The 14,166-nt window shown below is 39.0% G+C and overlaps 1 protein-coding gene across 3 annotated transcripts in view; it reads left to right on the forward strand.

Annotated features, from left to right (window-relative positions):
• The window catches only part of LOC149802176 (arrestin domain-containing protein 3-like), a 34,654-nt gene extending 24,276 nt beyond the window's left edge, over nucleotides 1-10,378 (forward strand). For all 3 annotated transcript variants that reach the window (XM_089956588.1, XM_089956590.1, XM_089956589.1), the window contains 2 exons: nucleotides 3,865-4,042; nucleotides 9,892-10,378. In XM_089956588.1, coding sequence (XP_089812714.1) covers nucleotides 3,865-4,042; nucleotides 9,892-10,052 — 339 coding nt within the window. In that variant the 3' untranslated portion in view covers nucleotides 10,053-10,378. The remainder of the gene's footprint in view (nucleotides 1-3,864; nucleotides 4,043-9,891) is intronic.
• The last annotated feature ends 3,788 nt before the right edge of the window (nucleotides 10,379-14,166 follow it).

Below are 14,166 nucleotides of genomic sequence, written 5' to 3' on the forward strand. Positions count from 1 at the left end.
TGGACAATATTGTGTGTATTTTCTGCATCATCGCAGCCTGGGCTATTCCTTAGAACATTTAGTGACTCATTTTGATCCTCGTTCTTCTTCTAGAAACGATGTGAAAGTAGATCGATGGTTCTGTGACCATTATGCTTATCTTTTGTCTCAAGCTAGGAAACGTAGTGTCCATCAATAGCCTAATGACTTCCAACAGTGGAAATCACAATTTCATTCACAACGTTGTCAGCCCTGTTTAAAGTAGACTGTAAATTGAAAAAATGTTTGTGATTTGAAAAAATGTTTGATGTTATAATGTTGGATTATTGTTAAAAATGTTGGAGTTGTTGTTGGTTAGTGTTAAGTGATTTTGAATAAAAAATTTTGTGTTTTAAAAAAATGTCTTTGTCTTTTGTTTGGCTATAAGAATTTTGATTCATGCTCTTTGACTTCTCTCTATCTCTCTCATGTCACTCATTGAACGTTCCGGCTCGAAAATCGTGGAGGGATGTTTTCCTTCACGTCCGCGCTTTGACTTTAAGAACCGGGGCAGTTTTCCAGTCTAACCATCCATTGTCGACTCATCCTCCTAAGAAGATGTGTTCCAGACTAGCTAAGCTAAACGAAGCCTACGTGAATTTGCATAGGGTCAGACACAGTCTGATACCGAAAGCTGAAGAGATAGAGAATGTGAGAATGCTAAAAGTCACTGAAGACCTGATAGAAGAGCTCTTCAGAGAAGAAGTGAACAGGGAGAAAGAAGAATGGACAGAGAAGTACAGACTTCAGAGACAGCAGCAACAGCAACAGCAACAACAACAACAACTACAGCAGCAGCAGCAGCAGGAACCTGAACCTGACAGAGGCTTTGTCGATTGTCGTATCGACACCAAAGAGTTCTTCTTCTCTTTCCGAAGAAGCAGACCTATCGTCAGAAAGTCTATCCTCAGAGGACGACGCATTCTTAGAAACTAAACGATTGCCATAGCAAACAAAAAACAGCCCTTTTCAGGGCTACCCAATACTCTAGAAAAGAAATAACCATCAATTTGCCAATGTGTGTAGGTAGAGTAGTGTGAATATAAACACTAACTCTTTTGTATAGTGTGAGTGTATGTGTTTGTGTATAAGATTGTGTGTTAGTAAGTGCTAACGTACGTTGGTGTGGATAGTAGATTAAGATCATGTCTTTTTTGTTGTTAGAGGTGTGGGGAGAGTAGATTTGGGGGTTTGATTGGATTGCTTTGCGTATGTGAATAGTATATTGAAGTGATTAATGAAAATTTTTTAGAATAGTAATGGGCAGTATAAAAAAGTGAGTGTTTCTTTTAGGTCCGCGCGTTGTTTTGATTATGATCTAGGTAAGATCAATTTTATGTTTTTAGGGGGATGTTTTCCTTCACGTCCGCGCTTTCACTATAAATTGAAATTCGCTGGGCAGTCTAGCTACCCTTGTTGATTGATCAACACCAGAATGAATACCAGAATAAGCAAACTTCTTGAACTCCAGATACATCTGGAATATGTCAGGCGCCTGTTAAATGAACTGGCCGCGGAGGCTATAGTAGAAGAGGAAAGAATAAAGAAGGAAGAGGAGGAGAGAAGACAGAGGGAAGAGGAGGAAAAGAAAATAGGAGAGAGGATGGCTTGCAAGATACCAGAGACAGAGGATTGGGGTGATGAAGCTAATCATCCTCCCTCTGCGCTCCCAGTCAAACAAGTCAACTGGAAAGATTGGAGTAGAAGATGCGTGTGTGGTGCCAGGCCAGGAATGTGCCAACATTAGATAGGTGCATCTGGAGTTCAAAAACAAGCAGCCCTTTTAAGGGCTACCCAATACTCTAGGAAAGAAATAACTATCAATTTGCCAATGTGTGTAGGTAGAGTAGTGTGAATATAAACACTGACTCTTTTTTGTGTGAGGGTATGTATTTGTGTGTTTGTGTTTGTAAGCGCTCACGTACGTTTGTGTGAATAGTAGATTATGGGTTTGTTTATTGTTTCTTAGCGTATGTGGAGAGTATAGTACGGGTTTTGTAAACGCTCACGTACGATTGTGTGGATAGTAGATTATGGATTTAGTTATAATGATTTGCGTGTGCAAATAGTAGATTTGGGGTTTCTTTATTGATGGTTCACGTATGTGGATAGTAGATCATATGAAATGAGAAAAGTAGGGGATGTTTTCCTTCACGTCCGCGCGTTGTTTGGTCATGATCTAAGTAAGATCAATTTTATGTCTTAGGGGATTTTTCCATCACGTCCGCGCTTTTCGTATAACAACCCACAGTATTCGTCGTTCAAACCATTCTACAGAGAAGATGGCTTCAAACTACCTGGATAAAATGCAAACATTGCAAGACGTCCTAGACAATTTGGGCATGATGGAACAAATGCTAGTGAGACTAAATGAAGACCACTATTCCTATAGTCCCCATCGAGTAAAGATGGAGATTAATAACTTAAGAAAAGCAAAGGACATGATAAGTGGTGTGATGAAAGAAATAAAGGAGGAGAAGGAGGATGAAGAGGAAAGGATAAGAATAAGAGAATGGAATGAAAAAATTGAAAAAGAAGAAGAAAACGAGAAGAGGAAGAAAGAAGAGGAGGAGAAGAAGAAAGAAGAGGAGGAGAAAAAAAAGAAAGAAAAGAAGAGAAAGAGTGTAGGAGAGAAAATAAGAAGTTGGTGGAGAAAAAGAAGAAATTAGAAGCAGAAGAAAACCAAAGGCCCTTTTCAGGGCCACCCACATTTCTCGAAAAGAGAATGATCTTCGATTGCCTACCCCTTTTTTAAAAAAAAATTTAAAAAAAAAATCCCATGTTCAATTTCCCTTGACGCTATACAGTCCCACCCTGTTTAAATTCCTTTTGACGCTATACAGTCCCCTTTTTCTCCATGTTAAATTCCCTTGAGGCTATATGGTCCCACAATTTTTCTCCATGTTAAATTCCCTTGAGGCTATATGGTCCCACGATTTTTCTCCATGTTAAATTTCCATTGAGGCTATAGTGTCCCACGATTTTTCTCCATGTTAAATTTCCATTGAGGCTATAGTGTCCCGGGGGGGGGTCTGTAATGTTAATTCCCATTGAGGCTACGGTATCCCCTTTCACTACCGACAGGTCATCGACAAACTATCTTAATACTGACATAGGTCAAAACATTTTGTTGGCATGAGCTTGATCCTAACAAAAATTCGTCGTGTTTACCAGTAAGTATATGATTTGCCTTAACCCTAACCCTACCAATAAGTATATGATTTACCATCTAAGTACAAATCTACTAACTGCTTAATAATACACTCCAATGAGACTCTCATTACTTTGTAGTTAGCCTATGAGAGCAATATTTATCGTCGATTAGTATCATCATGTTGCACATGATATCATTGTACTTTTATGTGCTTGTTTATCTTTCTTGACATACTGCCCAGGGACGGAGCTGAATAACCGCAGTGATTACAAACAAAAACAAGAAGAATTTATGAAAACTCATACAATATCACGATATGTTTTTAAGAACATTGCTATTGTATTCGTACTATCTAAAATTCGACTGATCTAAATATTCTGTTATATCCATTATGGTGATGATCAAAATTATAACTTATGTTCCAATTGCAAAGTGACAAATGGAAGAAACATATTTCACATTTAAAAAAATGGGTCATTCATATGTTCCATGCAATGTTTCACTACGAAGAGGAGATTCTACATACCACTGGGGAAAAATACAAAATGTTAAGGTCAATGTTTGAAAATATCGATAGCTGTCAGATAGAATATATATCTGATGACGCTGGCCATGAGATCAATATAGTTCGTTCACGTAGCAGCTGAAAACTGTGCGCGCAAATTTTCATGTGGCAAATCATTTTATTTCAGATTATTGTGGACCCATCGGGTCCATCATTTGACCTTTACGTACCGATGGAGGTGACCATTGGCAGTATCCCCCTCGTAACGGTTGCTCAGATGTATGGGATCCCCTCTGCCGAGAATGTCTACGGGGTGGTCGGGCAGGGAATGCTACCGCCGTCAGAACAATTTCCAGACAATATCCGTAAGTACAAGCTAAGTATCCATAAGGGTTTTATGCAAGAAGTTTAGACCTAATATTCTACCTAACATTTACAGTTGTTCAAGTCCAGAAGCAGATGGGAGAGGGGGTAATATACCGATATTTACGATATCCCTAATTTAGCCTACAACCCCAGGGGAGAAAAATTGTAAGGGGCATTTCCTCTCTAGAACACACTTAACCTCAAGTCCCCCACCAGAGGCCCCAAGGCCCACAGGACGCATAAAAGCATGGAAAGCCGTTTTATAGATTACTGTTTGTAGATTTGGATCAAAATATTGGTGATCTATGTGATCTTCTAGTGGGTCAGCCGATCGGCATCTTTGTACCTCCTGACAACGCCGACCACAGTTAGTGCGTACGTATTTGTTATGCGGAGGACATTATCATGGTGATAGCAGAAAACTGTCTGCCTAGTGTACATAATTTAACCGGTTGATATAAAAATTCGGTAAGATTTTTTTTATTGAGTTATTACGGAACCAATAACCTTTAGGGCTGTAGGAGATGTACTGGATCTTAATATCCATCGTGCAAAAATTCCTACAGTCGGAAAAGTCTCAAACATATCCTTAAGGCGAGTAGAAAGATCTGGTTCGTTCTCCTTTTGACGTCTCCAACAATTATGTTTACATTTTGGCCAAATTGAACAGCTTTAATTCATCCATAAAGGTAACTGGTGGAGCACTTCGTTATAGTTCACTGTTCTTTATCACATATGCCGTGACATCCTATCCTTCGCCTAAGTTTAGTATATGCGTGCAAAAATATGATAGGGTATCCAAAATAATGATGAACAGGATAGATTGTATTTTTTTCTGTATATTTTGGTACGCTTTCAGCTTATTAAAGTTTTAACTGTCATTCGTTTGCTTTTAACTATTATCTCGCAGTTGTGATGGGATGAGTGCTATACCCGTGTCGATGTCTTAGTGGTAGGCTTTGTGTTAGTTTATTTCCTGACAAACTCTTGCAAAGCTATTGCATATTGTCGCTTAGATTTGCGTCGTAGGTCTCCTCCACGGTAAAGGCATGCTTCTTGTCATCACGCTTTACGGCTAAGCCTTATCTACGTTGTCTTCTATATGTGACAATATCCTGATAATATTCTTTGTGATTAGTATTTTACAAGACAGCCTATCGATTGCCGTTGCCTTGCTCCAAGTCGTAAGCCTCCTTCAATTAATATTTTTTGACCTGGAGGTCAAACCTTGCTTGGTCCTTTGAAAAAGTGTAGCATGCTTAAACATGGACATTATTCCTTTCTCTTTGTGTCGGGATGATACTGTTTGCATGCATGCAGACACTTTTCAAAGCTATCGAGATCCTTGCAGTAAAAAGAAAGAAGAAAAAACCCAGATCAATTTGACCTTCTCCATAAGAGCACTGGGGAAATAATAATTTTTCTGCATTAGTGCCCGATCATTTTCTTTTTGAATGGTGGCCGGAATAAGTGTGCTCTAAGACCTAATCTTTCTTTTTCTCAGGGCTTTAGCAGCTGAGCAATCAGTGATAATATATATAGATTATTAGTATACCCTAGATGCTCAGTAGCCGATCGTAAAACCGCTCCCCCAGGTGGACGATATAATTATCTGGACCCGTTTAAACCAATCTCCGTCATTAGTATATATTGTTCGAGCGGATGGTGGGGTATAGGCTGATACTATGCTGAAACTGGCTATGAGAAAGGATTTCGAAAAGGTCGAACTAGAAACCTTGCTGCAACAGGTTATTTAAAGATGATCGTGTAATGGGTTCTTTGGAAAAGCGTGGACAGCATTTAGCATTAGTAAAGCGCAGTACGAAACCTGTCATCTTCAATATTGGGTAGTACAATCTAGATGACGTAGAGGCGCATGCACAAAAGGCCAACTACGTTTTTGCTGTCGCTCTTAACACTTCATCTCTTTTGTAGAGGGGGTCTTCATCATGGGAACACACGTACTCCTTAGTGCGTGCATGTTTGTGAGATACTTTGCGATTGTAATATTGGTCAGATTCAGGTATTTTGCCACTATGGCAACCTGGCCTTAGTGAACATGTTACATGCTACATGATACTGGAAGGGAACCTAACATTACGAAAGGACATGTTACAAACAAAAGATGTCTTTACCAGAGCTCCAGTGACTTAAAAAGACCATACAAAACCAGATGGGATATCTGGTCGACAACTAAACTAGGTAACACGAGCTCGACAGATACAATGCCTTCATGCGGTAAGTCTTAGAGAATGAAAATGAGGAGGAAAGTCGCGAACAGCTCCAGACACAACCAAATGAAAAGATCGACAAACATTCGTCATGCCTGATGCTGATTAACAGTATCTGCAAGATGAGAACACGACGCAAGGCGAGCGATTCGGGACGTTCTTCTGAGAGCAGGACATCGTGAGTATCCTGACAAACCTCAAAGTAACAAAAGTGCTATAGATCATTGACAGTGGCATGTCACCTCAAATTATCCAAATAACGATGGTTTTTTGATTGGTTGATTGGATTTACGCAGTGCAACGATGGTAGTGATAAGGAATAGAATGTATTTAAAATTAAAAAACCCACAGGCAATCTCTTCCTAGTGCCCTTGGAAATCTTAAAAAATATCCTGGTATGAGGAGCATCATGTCGTGATGTCTGAGGTTCGACAAAGCAGACATTTGGCTCACTGATAACACTGGTCAACAGTGAAATCATTACTGACTTGAAAAGGCCCTAATCTGTAGTATTTTGGTGTGCCGAACACGAATATAACCGTGAAAAATTTGTATTGGCTCTCGTTTTGAAGATATTCATATACCTCATTTTCTATGTTTCACTGTGTAAATTTCTCCAGTAGGACTGCAGCAACATCCGGAATAATGATGTAACATTGCATAATACCATCATGCTCACATCATCCACAGTTGATTGCATCATTTTCTGATGCAATGCAATACTAATGCCATGCGGCTGCTGAAGTAAGTTGACGTCAGCAGTGTACTATACATGTGTAGGCCTATTATACTAATGCCAGGCGGCTGCTGAAGCTGACGTAAGCAGTGTACTATATAAAGCCCAATCAGATAGGTTCAGCATTTAAAATATTTTAGACGTTGTGCGAGACAGTTCAAGCTACTGTTACATAAAACTTATTATTTTATCCATTTACGTACAATAAAGAACAGTAATGCCTCGAAAGTGTGTTAATACCGCGGACAATTTTTGCTATATTTGTGGGGAAGTGACATTTGCCAACCAGAAGAAAAGTATCAATTCTTAAGTGAAGAAGGCATATCATCTTTACTTCGGATGCAAGGTTGGTGACCAAGACAAGCCTTGGGCTCCGCATATATGCTGTGCTACATGTACAACACAGCTTTCACAGTGGTTGAATTGCAAAAGGTCATCAATGCCGTTTGCAGTCCCAATGGTGTGGAGAGAGCCAAGCAACCACCTAAATGACTGTTACTTCTGCTTGGTTCCTCCTCTTTCTGGCGGAATAACGAAGCGAAAGAAGTCGAGAATAGTCTACCCAAACATTCCGTCTGCATTGAGACCAGTTCCACATGGTGAGGGACTTCCTATTCCAGAACCTCCAGCAGAATATTCTCTTGATTCATCTGACGAAGACAAAGGTGAGTCGACCTGTTCTTCTCCTGGTCCATCAGCATGCAGTGATCCAGATTTTCACTGTGGTGCATCATCAACCCCACACAGAATAACACAGGAAGAACTAAATGACCTGATTCGTGATTTGGACTTATCAAAGAACAAGGCAGAATTGCTAGGATCAAGACTCCAACAATGGAATCTTCTAGAAGAAGATGTCACAATTACTGCATATCGAAAGCGCCACCAGCAATTGGAGCCTTTCTTCAGAAAGGAAAGTAATCTGATATTCTGTTCCGATATTGAGGGCCTCATGAATGCTTTAAAAATCACTCATGACCCACAAGAATGGAGACTATTTGTGGACTCTTCGAAACTGAGTCTCAAGGCTGTGCTTTTGCACAATGGAAACATTCTTCCATCTATTCCAGTAGCGTATGCTGTCCACATGAAAGAGACATACGATAACTTAAGGCAGCTACTGAATTCCATTGAGTATAACAAGTACAGCTGGCACCTCTGTGGTGATTTGAAGGTAGTTGCCCTTTTAATGGGACTGCAGCAAGGATATACAAAATACATGTGTTTCTTATGCGAGTGGGATAGCCGAGCAAGGGAAATGCACTACATGAGGAAGGAATGGACTCACAGGCAGAATGTAGCCATTGGAGAGAAGAATATCCAACACCCAGCTCTGGTTGAGGCTCAGAAAATCTTGCGACCACCCCTTCACATCAAACTAGGTTTGATGAAGAACTTCGTGAAAGCCATTGACCGGACTTTGCCAGCATTCCGATACCTGCATGAAAAATTCCCTCGACTCAGCGAAGCAAAGATTAAAGAGGGAGTTTTTGTGGGTCCTCAGATTCGAGAGCTTTTCAAAGATGACCGGTTCAACAACTTGCTGGAAGGTGACGCGAAACAAGCATGGAATGCTTTTCGCCTAGTTTCTACAAACTTCCTCGGAAATGTTAGGGCAGAAAACTATAAGGAACTAGTAGAAGACATGTTGATGAAGTATAAGAAACTTGGCTGCAATATGTCTCTAAAGATTCACTTCCTTCATTCCCATTTGGATTTCTTTCCTAGCAACTGTGGTATTGTTAGTGATGAACACGGCGAACGTTTTCATCAAGATATCGCAACAATGGAACAAAGATACCAGGGAAAATGGTCCACTACAATGCTGGCTGACTACTGCTGGACACTCCTCAGAGATGCTCCCGAACAGCTGTACAAGAGACAGGCGAAGAAATCTAAGATGTAGTCAATGACTTGATTTTTTATAGGTAGGCTATTACAGTTGACCTTTTACTATTGGAATGCATTTCGTTATGTAAACATTAATTTCTTGCAGATTACAAAAAAACTAGAGCCAATTTTGCAATTTGACTGTCATATTCGTGTTCAGCACATAAAAATTGATAAGAATTGACTAATTTTATTTCAGTAACATGACTTTTGTAAAAATTTGTTGTCCAGTGTAATCAATGAACGCTTTTTGAAGCGTCGCCCGGCTACTATTGCTCGCTGTGCGCGAGTAGATCTTATCCGTTCAAGGAGCTAAAGATCCAAACCATAACAAACCAAAAGTAATTGCTTCAACAATTAGCGCAGTAGACTCGTTGTCGTGGAACTTTGAGTCTCCTTTTCCTTGCAACTTTCGGTAAAGGCAAGCGTCAGGGTTCATCATGAGCCAGTAATATCTCGTCTTTGAAACCACAGATGTAACCAATGCGAATTTCCATGTCATCCGAGGCCGAATCCGAAGACAAAGTTGACCTTTGTCGTTTGAACCTACAAATATTGGTCAAGCTGCAACTTGTACTACTACATATCGTCAGACGAGCCGCTGACAGTTTCCCGCGAGTATCGTGGCTCGAGTAATTTTTACAGTCATACCAGACCCGTAATGAATTCGTCGTGCTGTTGTTCTTGCATTTACGGTCCAGTGGGAAGGTGTGGTGACAAAAATAAAATAAAATAACTTTGACGCGTTACCCATTGGGTCGGAGTATGGAGGACGGTGAAAGGGTTGGAAGGCGCTGCGCTCCATAGAAAGGGTCTATTAGCCCCTTTCTTCTAGCCCATTGTCATCTTGATTATTCCTAAGATCAAATGTCTCATTACTTTGCAAGCTACAAAATAGTCTTAATCTCGATGAAATGCATTACCTTTGTAACCATAGTTGCAAAGATAAATCTTCCTCTTTCGTAATTACAATTAAATTTAAATATTCCAGCGAAACCAGTGATGGCCGAAAGCGCAATGGGAGGAGTAAATGTGAATGCTGAAAACGCTAATGCTGAGACGTCGCATAACTTTGCCCCAGTCTACACGTATTACAACTGGGAAAAACCTGATCCGAACCTCAACTTTCAGATAGCGAAAGAACAAGAATAGGATTACTTGAACATGGAATGAAATGGAATGTGGAAGGGAAGTGAGGGTTGCGATGTTGGTCGTCTTCATAAATACTTTTTGACCCATATGAGTTTAATCCTGTCAGTAGCAGAGTTTATGAACAGGGTCGAACGAGTTACTTGCGAGAGAAGCTGGTCTTTACTCGCTTTAAATATTTTTGACTTGATTAGTTTTAGAACTACGATTGCATATATATTTTGCATTGACGTCATTTTGACTAACTCGTGTATTATTTCACTTGAAACAAAGCATATATAGATTACGTGCTAGAATATTATTTAAAAAAATAAAAAACCTTTATTTTATTCGCACGATTTTAAACGATTATTTCAACTTCAAGTTCTCCATAGTAGACATAAATAATTATCTAGGGATCATGCATTCAAGATCGGTATTATACATTCTCATAATGAAATGAGACGTGCGAAAAAATGATTTGACGGGATGGATAGTGTTTGGTGTGGTCCGAAACGTAAAATTTCAGCTGTAATCATAATGGGACAAAATATAATAATATGTTTGTATGTAACTTTGTGCACATAGCACATTTCTACAAATTAATCCAGAGACTGGTCTCTGCTAATTTTGTAAAATCTCCAGATGTTATTATATGCATGCCATAGCAGCAGAGGGGGCGAACAGACTGACTTTGGAAGCGTCCAAAAACCGAAATAAGCCTTCCTAAAAAAAAGCATTAATAACTTTAAAAATCAAAATAGCTAACTACAGAGGCTCTCTCAAAGAGTGTTCCTCCAAGAGTCCCTCTTGGGGTTAGTCCACGTTATTTCTCCAACTAAAAACTTGTCGATGGCGAGTATATTACAAAAAACGAACCAACCTGAAGTCCCGAACCCTCTGCTGCTATAATTAAATCATTATGTTATAATAAAATGGTACATCCGGAATCTCATACTGCAAGGAAAGCTCGAGAACGATTAGAAGCAATCAAAAAATTTCTTCCTGTTAGAGATTCATTTAGAAAAAAACTACAAGCGCAGCAGGAAGCACAAGTTGAGTACGAAGAAGACACTAAAAAACTATTTAAGCACGTCACTGCAGCTACTAAGACAGCTGCAGCGGCTGTTGAAAAAACTATATGTGGAGATATTGCGGAGGAAGATGAGAAGAGGAAAGAGGGTATTTTTCCAGTATTAGAACAAACTGCAGCGCAGACTGAAAAAATAGCAAGAAGAACCAAACAAACAAAAAAGATTTTACGAGATCTTCCAGCTAATATAGCTGCGGCTCAACCTCCACCTGTCGATGAAGAAATACTTGAAGATATTGGAAAACTTCGTACTGAAGTCGCCGACGTGAGAAAAGAACTTGCACTTGAACCCAAACCAATAGAAGAAAACTTAGAATTGATTGCAAGATTTAGGAAAGGGTTTGTCGAAGATATTAGAAATACTAAAAGAGAAAAATTTACCCGAAACAATATTATTTGGTATATTTAATAAATCTGACATCTTAAAACCCCGTCATGAAAAAATAAGTGATGATAATCTTATCAAATGGATATAGCGCGTATATAGAAACAAAAAACAAGCCAGAGATCTAGAATATAAAAATCTTGATAAAGAAGTAAAAAGACTTTATAGAGAGAAAATAAAACAACTAGAACAAGAACAACTCTCCCAGCAGGAACCTTCATATCAACTTCCTCCACCTCTGCAACAAATAGAACAACAACAATCTTCTTCACCGCAGAAAGAGATGATGTTGAAACCATCTAGAGAGAAAAGGAAACAGATGGCAAAAGAAATGAAGCAAAAAGTAGAAGAAGAATGGAAACAAAGAGAAGAAATATTCAGAGATATAGAAACTAAACAACAGGAGAAATTACGTTCACTGGTTAAAAAAGAGATCCTGGCGATGATTCTTTTGACGCTACTGGAAGTGGTCTTTCTTCCCTGAATACAGTGGGAAATAATTTTGTTTGTCCCGATAATATCCTCAATGACGTGTCACGGTTAGAAGTTCTCATAGGGGAAAAACGTGCAGGAAATAATTCACCAGAAATAACCAATGAAGCAGCTGATATTTGCCAGCGCTTATTTCGCGGCGGCATCATGGATATCAGTGTTTACCGGGAACTTATTGATGAGGTCGTTGATGATTAGTCACCGAGATTAGATAAATAGTAAATAAAATAAGATGATCGTACACAATAATCATCGTAAATCCGTACAGGTCAGAGCGGTAAACTCACGATTACCAATCTATAGAGCAATTTACGGAGATGGACTTGGTGATGTTATTCAGGGATTATTTACAAGGTTAGCCCCCAAAGCAGCGCCTATTGCAAAACACTTATCGATGAAAGCTATTGATATTGTTCGTGAAAAGACTCCTGGTGCAATTGTCAATGTTGCTGATAAGGTTTCTCGGCGATCAAAGATAGACTAGTACGATTAATAAGACGAAAACAACAACCAGTAAAATTACCAAGTACTGAAATTATGTCCGCAGATGTCAGAAAAAAAAAAATAAATCTAGTTGCAAATCAAAAACTGGTAGCGTTAGCAGATCAAGGACTCGGTGAACCAAGGAATAATATCTAAAGTTTGATATCAGGAAGTGAAACTTCCCGAAGTGGAATTTCCTGAACGCGGTAATCAACGTGTTAGACGAAAATAATTACAATAAAATGTTCAAGCGCATATCTGTCACATCATTTGACATGGAAGCACCTGTCATTAAAGATGAATCGGTACGTGATTATCAGTTTTATTCTTATGACGCACGAATGCCAGATCAACGTGGAAGAATTGAACTACAAGTTCATGACACAAGTAGATATTTTCTACCGGCTGAGGCTTTTATTGAGGTAGAAGGTACAATTGTAAAAACGGATGATACTAATTACGCAGATGCAGTAAAAGTTGGTTTTGTCAACAACGGGATCATGGCATTATTTGATAGCGCCACATATATGATCGATGGAAAAAATATTGAATCAATTCAGAAAGATGTCGACGTTGCTACAACAGTAATTGGTCTAGGAAGATATTCTGATGATTATACAAGATCAGCAGGTCCCACAATGCTGTTTATAAAAGATAATTCTGGTAACCCTGAAAGCGATCCGTATAATATAAGACGACCAAGAAACAATGCCAATAACGCTGATGTTGATGTGTGGCCACTGGTTCATTGTGCTAACCCAGATTTCAACTTGAGATTTGCAACGCGTAAAAATATGTTGCTAGGAGCCAATAGAAGTTTTTCATGTACAATTCCACTATCGGATATTTTTGGATTTTGTAGGAATATTAAAAAGGTTATTTTTGGAGCTAGACACACGGTTGTTTTTGCAAGAAAAGGTGATGATAATGATGCTCTGTGGAGACCTATTGGTGATGCTGGTAAAGTAGTATTATCGAAACTTTCACTGTGGATGCCGGTAATGACTCCAACAATCGCAGAAGAGCAAAAAATGATTTCTTTCATGGACACAGGTGGTAAATCCTTGTTGTCATGGTTAACAACAAGCACAGATAATATACAAAATGACGTTAACGGTCAGTTTACATGGCATATAGCATCACAACAAGGTGTTTCTGCACTACGGCATATTTTTATTGCGTTTTGGAATCATGATCGTTTAAACTCACAAACTCATTCTCATATGATATTTGATAAACTAGGTATCACAGATGTTTCTTTACGGATAAACGGACAACAAGAACCAACAGAAAATTTACAACTAAATTATGAACAAAATCATATAGGACGTGTATATCATCGTTTGATGTCATTCATGGGACGTGATCAAAATGTAGATACTGAGTTGCAAATATCACAATATGATTTCAGAACTTTGTATCCGATTTATTATTTTTCACTGGAGCATCTTGATCTATCAAAACAATCTGTCGTTGATATACATCTTAAAGCAACGTTAAATACAGGTGGTGTTGATTACAGAGCAATCGCGGTTATAATCAGCGATAAAGCCATGTCACTTGAAGGTGGTAGTGGTCGAATGAGGGTCGTTGATGCACCAGTGGAAAATCTTTAATCATTATTTGGAGCGTGGCAAGTATTTATCATAAAATGCCATATCATCACGTTAGTGTCAGTCTGACTC

Source organism: Sinohyriopsis cumingii, chromosome 4, assembly GCF_028554795.1.
Source record: "Sinohyriopsis cumingii isolate HCF-2022 chromosome 4, ASM2855479v2, whole genome shotgun sequence".
In the NCBI taxonomy this organism is placed as follows: Eukaryota; Metazoa; Mollusca; class Bivalvia; order Unionida; family Unionidae; genus Sinohyriopsis; species Sinohyriopsis cumingii.